The sequence below is a fragment of the Ailuropoda melanoleuca genome, chromosome 16 (genome assembly GCF_002007445.2).
Source record: "Ailuropoda melanoleuca isolate Jingjing chromosome 16, ASM200744v2, whole genome shotgun sequence".
NCBI lineage: Eukaryota > Metazoa > Chordata > Mammalia > Carnivora > Ursidae > Ailuropoda > Ailuropoda melanoleuca.
In genome coordinates this window covers 57,553,946-57,573,944 of record NC_048233.1, presented here as the reverse complement: position 1 = coordinate 57,573,944, position 19,999 = coordinate 57,553,946, and the positions used below count along the sequence as shown (strand labels likewise).

The 19,999-nt window shown below is 35.2% G+C and overlaps 1 protein-coding gene across 1 annotated transcript in view; it reads right to left on the bottom strand.

Moving 5' to 3' along the window:
* ANO3 (anoctamin 3) overlaps nucleotides 1–14,768 on the bottom strand; it is a 397,040-nt gene extending 382,272 nt beyond the window's left edge. The window contains exon 1 of the mRNA XM_034645910.1: nucleotides 14,497–14,768. Within this exon, the coding sequence (XP_034501801.1) occupies nucleotides 14,497–14,650 (154 nt within the window). The 5' untranslated portion in view covers nucleotides 14,651–14,768. The remainder of the gene's footprint in view (nucleotides 1–14,496) is intronic.
* Nucleotides 14,769–19,999: the final 5,231 nt, after the last annotated feature.

Genomic DNA, 19,999 nt, shown 5'->3' with positions numbered 1-19,999 from the left:
AGCTCTGTCAAAACAAAAAAAAAAACAAAAACACTTCAAAGAGCAAGAAATACTTGAAGAATACTTGAGAGAAATTTTGAGGAAAAAAAAAGAACTTTCCAAGGGAATAGGCAGAGGGAGAAAATACTTCCTATTGTACCAAACTAAAATAGCTACTTAAATCCTGATATAAACTGGTTTAGGAAAACATAATGGACTTAATTTGACAGAGCTTCAGGTTCAGCTTGGCTTCAGTTAGAACCTGATTCATACTCAAACATTACAGCAATACCAATCTCTGGGCTCTGCTTCCTCTGGGTCTTCTCTCTCATTAGTCTCCATAGATCGTTGCTGACAACACCAGGTTCTTGTCTTATGTTTGCATCAAGTCCCAGTTCCAGTCTCATACCCTTTCCCCAAGCTCCGAAGGGAAACAGAGCACCCTAACTAAGGTCTTGAAGTCCACTCGGCTTGGACAGGCTTAGTCTCACTTCTACATCAGTAGGATACTCTGTGGTCATAAGTCAAGCTCTCTCAGAGAATATGGTTTTATCCACTAACGTTATGATTAGAATGTGACAAAGTAAGGCTTCTTAGAAGAAACTTTGCTAACAGTACCCATAAACAAGGGGAAAATATGTTCTGCTGCAACTATTATACCCCATAAATGTCAAGACAGGCCTTATATATTTAGTTCTGAAACCATCCGCTGGAAAAAAAAAAATCAGTTTCTTGACATAAGAAAGATAAAATCCATTGAAATTTGCCTCCTATTGTAACCTGAATATATAGAAAGACAGGAAGTCATTAACATCAACAACTTCTGTAACCACAGGTTCTCAGAGTAGAAGAATCTTTAGCCCAGTTTCTAACCAGATGGTTAAATATGACATCTCTCAGTGGTTATGCAAGTATAAATTTATGCCTAGGTCCGATCCCTGCATGAAATGAAAAACAGGAACATGAGGGACCCACATGGATTCCACCCTGAAATAGAACAAATCACACAGGCTAGGCCAATCTGAGACCCCTGGAGGAGTTTCTGTAAACAGCCTAAGATTAGCCACTTCCTCCTCCCCCTACAAATTAAATAAAAATTTCTCTTAATGGGAGGAAGAGAAAATCTCAATGTTGCCTTGGGGACACATTAAACTTCTATATGAGGCTTGGTTTTTATCTATTTTAGCTGCAAAAGAGTATAGAGCCAGGAACCTTGAGAGCAGAGGTTAAGGCCACAGTTTTCAGACTCCTTGAGTTAAGAATGATGGTTTGGCTATGCCCCAGCCTAATATTATGAAGGCCTTGACTTTAAAAAGTGGGGAAAGTTAAAATGGGTCTCCCAGAAATAGCAAGGTGTCCATAAACTGTACTGGTCAACACTATTCATTTAGCATTTGAGGCCTACTATTCTATCTATACTTAATTTACCTTCCACTGCCATACAACATGAATCTTTCACTCTAGCCAAGCAGACCTTTTCTTGTCACTCTCCTACCAAAAACTAGAAATGAGAACTATTCCTACTATAATTGANCCGTGCAACATGAATCTTTCACTCTAGCCAAGCAGACCTTTTCTTGTCACTCTCCTACCAAAAACTAGAAATGAGAACTATTCCTACTATAATTGATAGAAGAGTCAAATCAAATGAGCAATATCCCATAAGGAATTCATTAGCTCAATAACTGAAATAATTGGAAGGAAGGCTAACCTCAGGCACACCTTAAAGCAGGAACACAAGCTACATCAAAGAGTAGGAAAGGGGTTGATTCTCCAAGAAAAATCCAGAATATTCATGTTAGAAGAGGTACGTATGTAATTGTGGCAAAACATAAACTAACAAACATATGAATGCATTGACACACAACTGAATACTTTATGATACCATATACTGTGGTCAATCTATGTCATTTCATTTCCCAGGAATGCCTTCCTCTTTTCTTGTAACAGTCTGTCCTTGTTTAAAATTTCTTTCCTTTCCTATTCTCTTTGGGCCACATTGATTTATTTTTTCTGGAACTTCAAAACATATATCCTTTTTCATTGATTTTTCCTTTGGCATATACTATAATGAATAATTACCTCTTTTTTCCCCTGAGTGATCAGTTCCAACTTACAAGCAACCTCTGTGTGCTATGAGAGTTAAATTCTAAAGTTCACTGCATGGTAGATAGAAAACCCTTACCTTGAGAAAGAGTATAATATACTGTGTTAGTTTTCCAGGATGGCTTAGCAAGATTTAATTAATTCATCATGTGACTGATGTACAGTATAAAAATTCTAATTTGATTTTCCAGAACCATCCTAAATCCCTTACTGTTTTCTAACACCTGCCACTTACACTAGAAGAGGGAAAACAAACAAACAAACAAAAAATATTGCTTCTACTTCTTGCCCCATTGGACCTGAGAGGTGGAGGCGGTGCTCATTTCCAATAATTTGTGATGGCTCCCATATTCTGATGAGGGCATTCTGTATTACAAAGGCTGGAGTCATGCAAAAGGCATGGATGCTCTACCAGGCGGGTTGAGTGAAATGGGGACAGAGGATACAGAACATAATGTGATATTTGTGGGGGATGAGTCTCATGTGGATGAGGATTAAAATGGTGGCCAAGTCAAGACTCATGAGGATGTACATTCAAAAAAAAAATAGTAAGGGAAGATGAACACAAATAAAGAGATATTCTGACATAGAATCATAGAATACAAGGCCTGGAGAAGTCTCTTACCTAGCTTAATTTTCAGGAAACTAAAGACTAAAATTAACCTGACATGGACACATTTACACAGGGACTATATTGTAAAATTCTCCATGCAGGCTCTCCTTTTGCCCATGGCTGCCTATTCCTTCTTTGTAAGCATCTACCACTGAAGATTCTAACACTGACCAGATTTAGGATGAGATGAGAACACAAGCCTAGGACTGAAAGAATGACCCCACCTACTGTTGGGCACTCATGGATGAGAATGGGGCAAGGGATGCCACTGAGGTCTGGGATATCAGGGAGAACAAGGTTGATATCAGCTGTGCCCACACAATATATACATTCATGGGTGTGTATCAAAGTACATTGTATATATACTACAAAACTGTATTTTGCATATATGTGTATATGGTGCATTGTATATATGTTACTCAGTAAGTATTAATGTAATGAATCAATGTCCTCTCTAACACTAGAAGCAGACACCATGTTTTAGTCTCCTTTTAATTAATTCCTAACCTTTTTTTCTTAAAAAATATTTATTTGAAAGAGAGAGTGATAGTAAGAAAGTTGGGGGAGGGACAGAGGAAGAGGGAGAGAGAGTCTCAAACAGACTACCTGCTGAGCCCAGAACCTGACATGGAACTCGATCTCAAGACCCTGAGATCATGACCTGAGCCAAAATCAAGAGTCGGACACTTACCCAACTGAGCTACCCAGGTGCCCCTAATTCCTAACCTTGTACAATGTCTTACATTTTAGTAGGTCTTACATTATATTGTTGACTGATAGATAATAAACAATGTATATATTTGAATTTCCACTAATCCACTTATTCTTTTCACCATTTGCTGTGAAGAAATACCCCTTCTAATTCAAATTTAAAAGTATCTTCATATGTATTTTATTGAGCTAATGGAACTTTATTTTTAACAATTCATCATTTAAAGGATGACAATAATAAAGGTATGAGATAAATTGTTGAGAATAGTTTAATTTGGCTTTCAAGGCAAAACAAGACAAAAAATGACCAAGCTCTCAGTGGTTATTGTGTTTTCACCAGAAATTATGAAATATGTAGCATATTTGGAAATCGGGTGATTTCCAAAATCCACGCTCTTGGCTCTGCTACAGAACTCAACACTTCTTTACATGCTTTTGCTTTGAGACTTTTCTCCCTTATGGCCTTTAAAATAGAGCCTAAATTCTGAAATTTGGCTGACAGCCAAATATTCAGTGGAAAAGAAGAACTATGAGACACTGAATTGTACTTAACTACTGTGGCGTCAGATAAGAATTCGGAGGGAAACATCAGCAGGACAGATAGAGGGGAATGATAATTTCTTCAATGTTAATGAAAAATAAATTGATAAATGATGAGATCAGGGTTCTTACGTTACCAGAGATGTTAGACCAATACCCCTGGATCTTTAGCTTTTGAAATTAATCATAAATCACTTTCAAGAAAGTCTGATCTAAAAATCATGTGATTGCAAGCATTAATTAGGAAAGTCACAGTGACATATGTATTTGTAGAACACTTTGATTTTCAGATTCATTACCTCCAGTCCTCAGAGCAACTCATACGAATGGCCCAGCAATTTTTGAGTAATACAGTAGGCAGGGAGTAATACAGTAGGCAGAATGCTAGAGTGGGAACTGAGGAGACACCTCATATCCATTAAATATGTATTCTAAGCCCAGTCCCTGCACAAGGCATTTTTTTTTCATACATTGTCTCAATCCCATAGTCAGTTCTGTAAAGTGGATATCCCACTAAGAACAGGCAGAGAAATATCAAGTAACTTTCACAAACTCTAATATCTATGTATGAGTCATAGCTAGATGTGTCCTATATGGCAAAGCCCTGCCATCTTTTATCATGATGCCTCATGAGAGTTAGAAGACACACGAGGGCCTGACAATACAGGATAGAGAAAATTACAGACTGACTTCTGTATCTAATTATCCGTGTAATATTAGGCAAGCTACTCATCATGCTTTCTTGGCCTCGCTCTCACATTCTCATATAAGAGAAGCTTGTGAATCTAACTCTTCCCATCTATGAGTTTAGTCAGGTTAATGTAGATAATACATGATTGTCTCTAATATCTTTGCCTCCTTATTTAGTGTACTAGTCAATGTTCAGATAAGGCATCTCACTTCTAAAGGCTAGATAATCTTTTAAAGATGAATACAGGGAAGAGTTTCCTCAGCCTACTTTTATCTGGAGTGGGAAGAAAATACAGAAGTTTAATTTCCACCACACACAAAAGAGTTTCTCTTTCCCAGCTCTCAATGAAGTAAAGTAAAATTTCCAACTACTTTCAAAAACCTATGACACCCTGAGAAGACAACACTGTTTCAGGATGTCAGTGCTAAAACTAACACGGACTCACTGGATCCAGGACAAACTACTGGCCTTACCAAAATGCACTGAGCACCTGCTGGCATCATGGGACCTCACTGACCAAGCAGCCAATTGAAACCAGGGTTCTCATGCAATCAACACCTGTTCTCTTTCCAGTGTCTCACAAACTTTCCTCTAGAAATGTCTCTCTTGTTAGAGAAAAGTGAATGTTCATACACATCTCTAGGCTACCAAGAATTTTCTTTGAAGTCTGGCATTTTATTATAAAAATTAATTTAGGTTTTATTCTACTTCCTACCAAGCCCTCCTTTATTTTAATATTTAACTTTAATGGGATAACTTAGCAAATAAAATAAATGCTCCTGAAGTTTGTGACCTTTTTCTCTGCATAGTCATGTGCTCCAGGATGTGGATAACTGTACTTGACTTTGAGCAGCTCGGCTTGTCCTACGTAGATTCCGTAATTTGCCTCATATGGACTGTAATCCCAGAACGTGATCAATCACCACATTCTGGAATACCATTATAATATGTCTATCCTATATCATTAGAATAACAGCATTTCCTAGATACTCATTAGTTACAGGCATTGTGCTGAATGTTTTGCTGTTGTTGCTGTTGTTTCATTTAATATTCTTAACTACTCTGTGAGGTAGAGATTTGTACACCCTTATAGAAATAGAAACATATAGAGATTCACTGAATTATCTGATTGACAGAAATCAAACAACTAAGAAGTATCAGAGCAACCTCTGAACTCCAGCTTGAATAGGGTCTAAGCAATTATCTCTGTATTGTTGTTTATGCAGAATGGCAATTTTAGTTCACGTGAAGATATTGGATTATTTTATAGGGTCTATTCTTAGGTAGACAAGTCCTTCTATAGCAACCAGTCAATGTTCAGTTAAAATGTGTAGCTCAAAAAATTATAAAAATAAATGCCACAGACTTTTGGATTAACTTATAAAAAGCAGAATGTGAGACTATTAAATCTAAGATTATATTTGTTGTTTATATATTTTCTACTCATAAATTAGAGCAAGAACTTTCTGTATAGAATTTTCAGAGAACATGAACAAGTATATTTAGCTTTTGAGAACTCAAATTATAGACCAGGAAAAAGCAAAGAACAAGCGAAATGAAAGCTAAAACTTGAGAATGTAAAAATAAGATACAAACATGGGAAATGTAGGTAGTGCATTGGTCATCTAAAAATAAGCAAAACACCACTCTCAATAATGGGATCCACCACAGCTGACTCAAGGGACAAGCAATGGTTTTTCCAGCATTCTTGAGGACATGAAATGTATCCCCATGTCATGTAGGACAATGAGCTTTGAAAAAGCCTGACAGTGATGGGTGAGACCATACACAGCCATAGGAAGCTGGGGGATCAGAAGGCATTGATGAGTTTCTGCAGTGTGCAAATTTACATTAAGCAGTAAAACAATCAGAAATCATGGTGACTTGCAGAACTTGCTGGATGCTCCCGATAGAGCCTTATTATTATTATTTTTTAAAGTAAATGTCTATACAATTAAATCAGAGAATCTTTGAAAGAGGTTCAGAGAACGTACTCCGCAAATCCCCTGCTTTTCAACTGAGGAAACAGGTCTGGGGTGGCTTTCTCTGGCTGGATCCACCCACCACATGTTCTTAGCCAGCGTGTCTCTTGTTAAGTTCTTTCCACTCCAGAGTAGTTCAGCAGTGACTCAGGAAGAAACCAATCACAGCAGAGAGTTGGGATAGAGGGGTTTTGCTGTGTCTTTTTCCTGTTTACTCAGTGATTTTCAGTGTACTCTGGGGTCAGAGCAGAGGTGAAAGCTTTGCAGTCTCAGAAGAAGCAACATGTCTCTGGAGTCAGCAGCAGCGATTTCTCTCTTTTCATGCTGATAATCAGCATGTTCCATGATTTTTTTCCCCCTGAAAACTTAGCCTAAAACCTTATCAAGCTGATACAATGATTTCTAGACTCTATAATCTTTTGTACTTCTGAAGAGAATAATGCTTGCAAGTTAAGTACGTTTTCTATAACTAGTTATAAATTATCAGTAGCATACCTGATTTTATACTTTAAGATAAGAACCCACCCACTATTTTATAAAGCCCTTTGTCAAATGCTTCCAGAAAGAGCTTTATGAATAAAGATTATGGTTGTATTTCACCATGCCAACCTGAGACTCTCATCATAAAAATTTCACCACAATCCTTGATTTTCAGTATGAAGTGCTGTATAACCTAAGGTACTGAGGCCTATTCCAAAAAACAAAGTAACATTTTTTCATCTGCTATCAGGAAGACACGATACCGGGATACCTTTAAGGAGAAATATCTATATATTTGTGTCTGTCTCTACCTTTATCCAGTTTAGTGAACTCTGCTAGGTATTATGCAATATGCAATGGCCACTTATCAATACTTCCATTAGCACACCCTGTATGTTATCAGAAAGGCCACTTTTTAATTTATCATTTTGAATTATAGTAGATGTACTCAATTCCTAGTAGAGTATTTTCAGCAGGCATTTAAAGAAATGATGGTTGTTGGGGTTATTTCATTTTACAACATCACATTAGCATTAACATTTCATTTTACCATGGCAGCCAAAGTATGCATATTATATGAACTTAGATTGTTCTTCTTAAGACAGAATGAGTTGAAGGCCCCTAGGCACAGCCATTAAGAGATCAGTTATATTAAAACATTCCACAAAGGAAGTGAAGGTTTCTATCAATTGGTCCATCTTTGTAAAGTCATATTAGAAATAAGCAATTCAGCTCCTCAGTTCATAGAGCTCTCTGCTGGTCTCTCCTTAAGGGAATTGAAGAGAAGTACAAGATAACTTTTGTCCCGTGGGAGTTTATTCTCTATTTGATAAAACTGCACTGAAAGCTGAAAGCTACACCCAATATATTACAGCAAAACATTTAAAGGCAAGATTAAATGCAGAAAATAAACATTTTACATTGCTATCAATGCCACAAAAATGGATACTCTGGGCATCCAATACAGGGAAAATTTGATGTTTTATATAAAGGATAAGAGGCTCCTTGGAAGAGTTTGATCTGAATTTATCTGAGGATGATATGCAAATGTAAGAAAAATAGGAAAACTGTCAAGTATGTCAATATAGTATAAAAGCCTGTCGACAAAAGAGCTAGAGTTGGCTGTAGATTACTATGATCAGAAATTATCTAGAATAAGTGCCATAATATAGGGATCATTGTAGGGAGCCTTGCTGATCAACCTATCACGACCCTTAACCAAAGCACTGATTTTCAAACGTTAGTGTATATGGACATAATGAGGTATTTCTAAAATCAAGGATTCCTAGATTGTATCCACAGAGTTTACATATAAAGAATCTGGAATGGGACCCTAGAAGCCCCATGTATCACAAGTATACTGGTGATTCTAATGCAAATGCTCCATGGACTATAATTGGGCTTTGGAAACTACCCTGCTAAATCACGATTCTCCAGTTGATTACTGTTCTGAATGCGACTGACAGAATGAAATAGTTACCTATGTCAATCACATATATAGGTTTTTTTCATTAACTAGATTTAGAGAGCGCAGTTAGAGTAGCCATTGGACCATCCAAATACTTGACGTTTCTTAGAAAGTGGCAGAGCGCTGGGCACAGAGTAGACAGCTAATAAATATAAATAGTTGATCATGGTGGCATTATAACTATTGTTAGTCATGTGGCAACTGCTTATAGTTCAAAGCATCTCAAGAAGTTAGGACCTCTAATTCCTTCTAACTAAGCAAAAATCCTTTTACAAAGTGGCCTTTTACTTTCTGGTTAGAGATGGTCTTCTGGGCTGCAATTAGCTGGATGTTTACCCTCCATCCCAAGGTCATAGAACAGAATCTGTTCTTTAGATCTATTTGCATATCCTTAGAAACTATGCTCTTCATTTCCTGAGACAAAGAAACCACCAGTGTAAAGCCCACTTCATAAAGCCCCAAATCACCCATGATAATGAAGATTTTCTTTTTTATGCTGACCTCAGCACAGCTGGAATTTCTGCAGAGTGATTAGTCATTTTTAGGTTCCAAGACATAACCAGAAAGATAAATATAATCAGAGTCTCAAAGAATGCAGTGACTGAATGTGTGTATGTGTTGTGATCATGTGGTTTGACAGGGATATGTAATGTTTATAAATGTTTATATTTATTCCTCTGGCTACTAGAGGATAGTGTAACACTTTTAAAAAATATGGTATTTGTTGGATATCATATGAGACCTTAAATTCTGTTATTCTTAGGAACCAGTTAATTGTCTTATGACTTAAGTTATACTTTAGCAGAGTAGCTTTATTTTCATCTGGTATCAGGCAGACATGATACCAAGAAATCTTTGAGGGAAGATATTTATTTTAGTGTAAAATGCAATGGACCAAACATCATGAGACCCAACTTCTTATCTTTATTTTTGGTTACAAGTAACTGTGTTGACTGGGTTAATCTTCAGCTGTAAATAAAAGACAATAGAAAGGGTTCTTACTTGGCTCAAAATATTGTAATCAAACTATAATACACCAGCACCTTGCTAAGATTTGAGATTTTTTTAAATAAGAATTTAAAGAAGGAAACAAGTCATTTATGGAAATAACTTAAAGGCAATTTTTAAATATAGCAACCATGGGTCAACTTCTAGTATTTAATGGTAACTGCTCAAAAGTTAGGGTTGGCTTACTAGGAACTATTTAATTTCAATACATTTTCTAATATAGATAGGAAAAGATGATTAATACTATTAAACCATCTTGAAAATGATTCACCCAATACACAGGACACATTCAAAATTAACACAGTATTTAAAATCAGCATGTTAACATTTTCTATAAACCAAATAGCCTTACCTAGAATATTGTTATCATAAATATCTTTTCTTATAAAGATTTCAATTCAACCATTCTGAATTGAAAATAACAAGATGGGGTGTACATTAGTGATCTATAAATCTATATTTGAAATATCATGGACAATTATAATAATATTTGACTTCTTCATGCTTCAAAACATTAGGAGAGTAAAATGAGACTAGGGTTCAAGTATTTGATATTGTCAATAAAACAGTAAATGCTGTTTTTGTCATCTTCCTTATTGTCACAGTAGCAGGGTAAGTAGTAAGGCTGGTACTCGCACTTGTAATAGTGTAGTGGCAATAACATTTGGAATTGGAGAAAGTCTGGGTCCACGTTGGTCTATCACTTACTATCACTAATATGCAGGTTCTTCATTTATAAATATAGGAGTAATAAAAGGATTTGATCTACAGAGTGGTTGTGAAAGTCACATGTAAAAGAACTCCATAGATTATGAAATTCTTCGCATAAGTTGATTTTCATTATTATTGTTATAAATTATATGTAAACAGAGGCTTTGTCTTTACCCTTCCTTATATTCTGGTCTTTATCTAGCTCAATGGTGTGCACTGGGAATGTTCTAAATCTAATTATTTTCATTAAGCTTTTTTATAGCTGTTGGTGCCCTTTAAAATCAACTAATCTATTCTAGACATTTTACAGATTAGAAAAATCACCCAGGAGGGATGTTAAAACCTTGCCCAAGTGACACTGCTTGTTGGCGACTGAGCGGGACCTTAACTTGACTTTTTATTAGAGTTCTCCAATTACTTCACTAGCATTACATAATTCATTTCTTTAACACCAAATCTCCAAAGCAGGTCTTTCAGGGTATTAGGAAATGTTCTATGTAAAAGGGATCTAGAGTCTAATAAATAAACAAAATTCTAGATTAAATGAAATTAACAAATTTTATAAAAGGTGAATCACATACATTCTCAAATACATTAGACTGTGCTGTGATGGAAGTTATATTACCTGTTTAACAAGGATAAAAATATACATATATATACACATATGTAAACATACATATGTACGTGTGAGTATATTTATGTATATAGAACATTCACAGCACTGCTTGATATATAGGAAATGATATATATGTGTGCCTATCATTAATATCACAATGGTGATAATGATGATCATGATGATGAAATGTTCATAACCTTAAAAGTCATTTAAAGCACGTTCCAGAATCCAGGAATGATATTTATATTCTCATTACTGACTACTGATGAAATACACTTCAGAAACATAAAGAAGCATTTTTCTCCTATGGGACTGTTTTTAATCATAATTTCCATACAGTGTTGAGGAAAAAAAAGAACACTAAGTTTAAGGCAGAAGACAGATTAAGAGCTCCTCAACTTGCCTCTGTCTTTGCCACCACCCTCCCCACTGACACAAACACATATTAGATATATGTGTGTGATGTAGGTCCAATTACATTACTTTACTGGCCTTTGAATTCTCTTATTTAATAAAGTCAAGATAAATGAACTCTACCTCATAGATGTCTTGTGAGAATATTCAGATTCTGTAGGTACGAATTATCTTCAAGTTATAATAAAAGTGGAAGGTATAAATACTGTTCTTGTGGACAATGGAACATATTTCTTTTTAGACATATCTGCTCAACTTTCTACCTGTTATATTTTATTTTCCCATGCTAGGGATACATGCATATGTATGTTAAAAACATACTGCCACACCACTGGGATTAAAAGGATGGAACTCTTTCCCTGCTTCTATTGTTACCTCATTTTCATTTTCAGATAGACATCCCAAGCACTAAGTCTCAATCATAAATATTCAATGAATATATATATATACATATTATATATATATTTAATATATATATTATTTTTTCAATTACTATATTTTAAATGAATACAACTTGACTCTTGAATATAGGGTGAAAAGATCTAGCATACAAAGTAGATTCTATGTTGCTTAATGCTCCATAAAAGTTTTAAATGAAGGACAAATTCCACACTGGTGCTATCCCGTATGATGGTATCATCAAGCAAAAAATTATGTGGTAATTTCTACATAGTATTTTGGCAGATAAAATGCATGTATAACTAGTCTTAAACAAGTACTCCCTATGACAGGAAATAAATTTAAAAATTACATTTTAATATTTAGTCACTCAATTAATCATATTTATGACATGTGCATGATGCACAGGCAAAAACAACTGTGAAAAGGCAGTTACCTTCAAGAAACATAATCTAATAGAAGAGGAGCCATGGACATATGTATTTATAACAACAACAAAAACCTAGAATGTGAATGTTTTCATATATAGGACAAACTTTTTGTAGAAGTCAGAGAGAGGAAATATGCCTTTATATAAAGAGTTAACCATAGGCATTTGGGAAGAGGATGGTATAATGTATATATATACATATATTTTTTATTTCCCAATGAGATCTTAATAAATAGAGGAAGGAGAAATATTTATTAGAAATTATTTTGAAAAAATAACATGAACAGTAATTGGAAAGTGTAAATCATTCTTGTAGGTTATAGGCAGGTTACATGAAACTGGCAAAGTTCTGGGGGGGGGGGGAAGATTTAGATCCTAGGGCACCAAGTTTATAACAAGGTCACACAGACTTAACAGAAATGTCAAACAAAGGTGGGAATAGGTCAGACTTGTGCTTAAGAAGGATTGCGTGGCTGTCAATGGGCAAGAAGCTTGTTTTGGAAAATCTGAAGGTGAGATCAGGTAGAAGACCATACAGGTGCATGAACTAGGGAAATGAAGAGGGCCAATCTTTCAGTCTCTCAGCCAGGCAATCGATGAGTCAAGATAGAAAGAACCTTTTATTGCCAGGCACCCTACTGAGTACTGGTGGCATAGTGATGGACAAAGAGGTAAAGAAGACCTATATTAACCTAATATGCACAGAAATAAACATGTACTTTATATTGCTATAAATGCTAAGGAATATCTGAGATGACTTAGGGGATATTGACAAAAATAAGAATGTAAGAAGGAGGAGGCATTTTCAGGGAGTTTAGCTTATTTGTGTTGAATTTGAGGTGCTTCCAAGAATATTGAGGTGAAAGTGTCTTCCAGGCATTGGGGAAGAGTTCATACCTAAGCTATTGATGTGTAATGTCAGCTTTATAAAGACAGGAATTGGATTTATTGGAATAGATGTGCTAACTGGAACAGAGATGACTAGAAGACAAAAAAAATAGTGAAAAGAACATAGTTATTTAAACCATGATTACACTACTATATACTTTATTTATAAATCTCTTTTTCCTGTCTAAGTCTACTGTACAGTACTGTGCATTTGTAAAAAACAAAACAAAACAAAACAAAAAACCCAAAAAAACAAAAAACCAACACACACACACACACACACACACACAACAAAACCCCGATTTTTCCATTTATGAAATTGTACGTTCAACACTCAGTAAGACTTTCAATTAAAGAAAGAGAAATAATAGTATGGATGAAAGAAAATTTAAAAAGTTGTTGTACCTCCTGATTAAAGAACTGCCCATACTATAAAACAAGTCATATAATACAAGAGTCTGTGAACAACAAATCAACGATAGGTTGGGAGACATAAAACTTCTTTTCAAACATCTCAAAATAAATATGCCAAGTTTTCTTAGAAGAATCCTCTGGTTGCAAAATGGAATTTGTTATTTCTACAAGTTCTTTTTCATTGGACAAAGATTAATGTCCTGTGACATCCAGAGCTATGAAGACTTTGTTTAACTTTTACTTTTCTGAATGCACTGTCTTTTTTGTGAGTAAAGATAAACAACTAACTCATAAGGGAATTTTCCTTTAGAACAATATTTACAATATTTATTATATATTTTTTCTACAAAGCACAATTAATTCATTATTGATATCTCATAGCTGTTCAGTGTAGACCAAACCCACAGAATTTCTTAATGTATGCAGACTATTAGTGTATAGCATTGTTTCTTCAAAACTGCAATGCTAAAATGAAAACTGCTGAATGCTGGATAAGTAAGTAGCACCCACAGATATCAAAAAATAAAATTTTCACATTGAATTCTGAAGCTCATATAGAATAAATCAGGCCATAAAATAACATAAGCAAAAGGAATGTTCTCTTGTTCTTAATGAGAAGGTAAAGAGCACATATTAGCCTTCATATAATTATATAAAAGGAAAACAGAAATAAAAGAGATGAATGAAAGATGGCAGGACTTTTTCTGCAGTTTATGGATACAATCCCTGATTTCATCAATCATCCCAAACAAAACTAAGACTTGATAGGCTTGAATGTTCAGAAAAACAAAATCTACCTCATGATTAACACTTTTCTGTGTTCTTTAAATTTGGTTTTCTGGCATTTCACTCTGTTGGGAGTATGCTCTGTTGTTTTTGTAGAAATTTATTTATATATTTTGAGGAAAAACTGAAGAAACTAAAATTGGCATCAGTTTTACCACCACAAAGTAGATAGACATCAAGATTTATTTGTTATATACCTGACATGAAAGAAAATACAGATGTTAAGATACACAAAAATACCAATCCGAAGTTTAGCTTACCAGTGGGGACAGAATTGGAGTGCTGAAGTTCCAATTGATGAGAATCATCAGAAAGTTCAGTGAAACAGGTTAAAGTAAATTCTGGGTTGGAAGCATGCTCATGTCTGAAGTCTTCAGGAGAAAGATAATCCAGCTCAAACTTCACAGTTGACATTGCAAAATTCTTAAATAACCATGTAAGTCAAAGTTCACACTATTGAAGCTTTAAAAAACATAGGAGAAAGAAAAAAAAAATCACTGTATTATAATCAGTGGTAACTTCGAGCTTCCGGTGATTGCTCTCACTTGGAAATCCAAAAGAGATAAAACATGCAGAGCTGACTCTCTAAGTTTTCTGTATTCATGCCTTTTCTAGGCAATTGACTTCAACAGGATGGATGGATTTTAGAGTTGTTTTTCTTGACGATATCTTGCTGCCTTAAAATGACAGCAGCACTAACCCCATCTCAGAGAGACTGCAGTGAAAAGTAAAATGGGCTAAGTGAAGACATAGGCAAGGCTGCAGAGATGCTTTTAGTAACTTGGTATTGGAAGTTCTCATTCACATTTCTGTATACAAAAGATCAGCTGGGTGGGGCTAAGGACTGTAAGAGAATGAAACTTTTTTCCACTGGGCAGCTCATCTAGGAATGTTTTAATTTGGAAGGAAATTAATCCTGAATGATATTTCCAGGGTCAGGGTTGTGAGACTATAGTCCTGATGCTTATTGAAAGATAACTTATGATTGTGGAGATTAAAAGGTAAATTAAACTACAAATCTTCTGCACAGCACAGAAACAGTCAACAAAATGAAAAGGCAGGCAACCTGCAGAATGGAATAAAATATTTGCAAATCATGTATCTGATATCTAAATATCTAAAAATATAAGGGACTCATACAATTTGGTAGTGGTAGTAGCAGTAGTAGTAGTGATAGTAGTAGTAATAATTCAATTTTTTTAAATGGGCAAACAACTTTCTTGTCTGCCAAAGAAGACATACAAATGGCCAATAGGTACATGAAACGGACCTAGACATCACTAATTATCAGGGAAATGTAAATCAAAGCCAAAATTAAATATCACCTCATACCTGTGAAAATAGCTATAATCAAAGAGACAAGAAATAACAAGTGTTGGTAAAGATGTGGAGAAAAGGGGACACTTAAGCAATGGTGATGGGAGTGTAAATTAGTACAGCCACTATGGAAACATGATGGAAGTTCTTCAAAGAAATAAAAAAACACAAAAAAAGAAAAACAAAAAAACCCACTACCATATGATCCAGCATTCTCACTTCTGGGTATACATCCAAATGAAATGAAATCACTGTCTCAAAGAGATAATCTGCACCCATTGTTCCTTGTAACATTATTTACAGTACTCAAGGCATAGTCTATTTAAGTGTCTGCTAACAGATGAATAAAGAAAATGTGATATATAATGGAGTATTTTCAGCCACAAAAAAAGGAAATCCTACCACTTATGACAAAATGGAGTAAACTTGAGGGTGCTATGCTAAGTGAGATTAAGTCAAAGAAAACACAAGTGATGCATGATCTCACTTATATGTGTAATCTAGAAAAGCCATACTTGTGGAAACAGAGTAGACTGATGGTTGCCAGGAGTTGGGGGTGGGAGTAATGGGGATGTTGGTCAAAGGGTAAAAACTTCCAGTTATAGGGTGGGTAAGATCTAGGAACGTAATGTATGGCACAGTGACCATAGATAACAATACTGTATTACATACTTGACAGTTGCTAAGAGAGTAGATTTTTAACGTTCTCACCACCAAACAACAACAAACTATGAAGTGAAGTATGTATTAATGGACCTTGTTGTGGTAATCATTATGAAATATCTGCATATATCAAATTATCACATTATATACCTTAAACTTACAAACTGTTATATGCAATTATATCTCAATGAACTTCAGGGGAAAAGGTGTATTTAAAAAATGGTGGTCAAATAAGATACACAGCTTGAGAAATACAAACAATTGATTTCACAATATGAGCAGGTGATCAGTGGAGGAGCAAATGTTAAAAAGACAGGATTGAGGAGGCTGACACTGTTGTACTATTTAAGAGGTAAAACATCTGATCCCTTTGAGTAGTTGGGCAGGAGGTTATGTCCATCATCCTAGAAAATTTAATTTAAGGGGCGCCTGGTTGGCTGAGTCTGTTAAGCATCCAACTCTTGATTTCGGCTCACGTCATCATCTCTGGGTTGTGAGATCGAGCCCTACGTCAGACTTCACACTGGGTATGGAGCCTGCTTAAGATTCTCTCTCTCTCTCTTTCCCTCTGTGCATCCCCACACCATGCACACATACACTCTCTTTCTCTCTCTCTCTCTCTCTTAAAAAAAAAATTAATTTAGGATCTCGTTCTTACTCGTTTTCTGTCCTTGAGTGCATGAACCCCTGATAATCATAAGGAGGTACCCATTGACAGTTTGTCAAAAAATAATTTAGCAAAAGCGATCCTTTAGTGTAGGGAATCAAACTAGATGAAGTTCAGATTAGTTCTTTGATGGTCTTTTTAAATCCGTTATTTGGCGTGCCTGGGTGGCACAGGGGTTAAGCGTTTGCCTTCGGCTCAGGGCGTGATCCCAGCGTTATGGGATCGAGCCCCATATCAGGCTCCTCTGCTATGAGCCTGCTTGTTCCTCTCCCACTCCCCCTGCTTCTGTTCCCCCTCTCGCTGGCTGTCTCTATCTCTGTCAAATAAATAAATAAATAAAATCTTTAAAAAAATAAATAAATCCGTTATTTATTCATTAATTTATTTCTTCATTCAAGTGAGTATTTATCAACCCTGTATTAGGTATTAACTTAGACACAACAATGTTAAGACAGGTTCAATGGAAAGGATGTAGGCCGCATCTGGTCTCAGGGGGAAAGAGAGCTGTAATTGGGATTTTAGTTATAACTGTAGTATTAGTTATGGCAATAGATGTGCTACACATGAAGAATGGCATATTTGAAGCAATTTGACTTTCTTTGTCCAGCACTCTTTGAGAAAGTAAAATATATATATAAGAGGCTTGCGAATTCATTGTTGTTACGATATAAAAAGTATTCTGGGCAAAAAGTGGCATGTTTTACTCATCGTTAGTTATTATAACTGAACAAACAAGGAAAGAAAATTGTCTTTCTGTTCCACATGCCTTTATAAACCATTGCTCATAGCTTGGGAATGACTGTCATTCCAACAGCAAGGACAACAAACAAAATGCTGTTCAAGCTTAGTCTACTACCATTCTGGAACAGGCATGAAAGATTTGACTAACATGGCAAACATGGCCAAGTTTCATTGGTAATCATGTGACACTTTACTTATATAAGAAGGTAAAAGCAGAGTAAAAATTATAAATAATAATTCTGCAAAATACTATCATTGCTTAAAATAAATATGAAAGTATCAGTACATAATTGGAATACATGACAAAGTGCTTTCATAGTAATATAGATTCTTACTTGTCTCCCTACCACCTACAGATTCTTAACGTCTGTGTTAAAGCTTCTAGAAAAGATACACAGTGGTCAATACTGAGAGAATGAATTGAGGAAAAGATGGTTGGTAGGAAATAGAAAAGCAAATACAAGAAAATGAATAAAGGGTAAAAAAAAGTGTATATACAATTTAAAGGGAAAAAGTTGGTTCTTAGAATCATGAAAGATGGGCTTTACAATCCTCAACTGAAATATTTGTCACGGTGTTTGGTAGGGAGTACTTTCTGAGAGACAGTCTAACTGGTTTAATTTGAGTTGCTCATGGGTGTTTAACTACTAGATAATTTCTACCCTCTCTACCTCCCACAAATTTGACCAAATCCTCAAGTGTTCTCTCTTTCAAGCAATGATTTAAAGGGTATGATTTGGCCTGAGAGTTGCAGTTAAATCACCAGATAAATGATTTTCTGTAAGACCCTGAGGGGATGATAGCTGACGTCACAGAATAGTCCCATTGTCTCTAGTGGTGGGCCTTAGTTTTTGAGCATGAGCACATCTTGGAACTAAAAGGGAATACTTACATATATACAGTTATCCAACCCTCTATATTCATACTACTGAATTCTGAGTATCAATATCTGATATAATCATATAAAACTACTTGAAATTCACTAGCATTTAAATGTTATTAATTACATCTATATACCTTTTAAAATTTGTTGATGTATGTGTGAGAAATGTTACTGATTTGCTCAAAGATAACTGTAAATTTACGGGTGGATTTATAAATCCCGTACAGTCATTTGATATGGTTCATATACCCATAAACTGGAAATTACTATTCTCCAGTATATAAAAAATAAGATTTTACTGCTTTGTGTAATAGAGATCAGCAAACTCTGTCAACAAACTCACTTCATTGTCCTTTTCCACTAGTAACCTAAGTACAAACACTTCCTAAGGCCCCAGAAATGTTGGTAATAAAGACCTTTTAGTTAATGTGGATACTCACGAATCAGACAGGTCAGAAGTTCTCTATTCCTGAATCCTTGGTCAGAACCTTTTAACTTCCACCCAGCCTGTGTAGACTTCAAGATTTTTTTTTTTCTTTTAAGTCAGTAAGTACTTTATTCCCTCTCCTTATTTTTACTGAGATATAACTGGCATATAATATTTGTGAGATAAAAGTATTACCTTGATTTTATTGTAGACTTCAAGTTTTTAGTGAAGTGTTTTCCATGACATCTTAGCTAACACCTTTATTTAGAACAGTTTTCTATAAATCTTAGAAAATATCCATGTAAACTTTTAACTCATATCAACTTCCTAATACCCAGAACATGTCCTCCTTTTTTTTTTCCTTCATCCTTTGAGAGTACAAACAGGAGATGCCAGGAAATGCCACACAGAAAGCTTAATTCTTTTTGATTGGTCCAGCTGCAAAAACTTTTCTCTCCATGTGGATCAGTTTATCTCTGTTACTATAGTAACCACTCCACTTGCTAGCGCTACAGTAAATTCAGGTCTCCAGTCCTTCATTCATTTCAAAACATAGGCTGTTATTTACAAACATTTCTTGTACTCGGGTATGCTTAATGTTGGTATAATCTGTCTTGGGTTCTCTTAACAGGCCAAACTAACTTGATTTTATTTTGAAAATGGTTAAACTTATAGTGGATAATTATAATTTTAACTGCATCATAAAAATACATTCTTAAAAAAGTATAAGCTTGCTTTTTACACAGTTTTCCATATATTTACAAGTTCCTAAAGGAACAATTGTTAGGAATGTCAGACAATGTATTTTTCTTAGAAAAGGTTTCAGAATGACTCTTTGAGGCCACAAGTTTATCCACTATGTCTTCCATTGAGCTAACCATTGAACTAACTGAAAAAAATTACCATAGAATACTACTGAACTAACTGAAGAAATTTTAAAAATCTACCAATAGCAAAAGAGTAAACTATAAGAAAACTGGAGGAAATTCTGGAATATATGGTGGAGGCGAAGGCTGAACTGGTTAACTGATTGAGTAACGGGCAATTTCATGAAGGGAAAGAGAA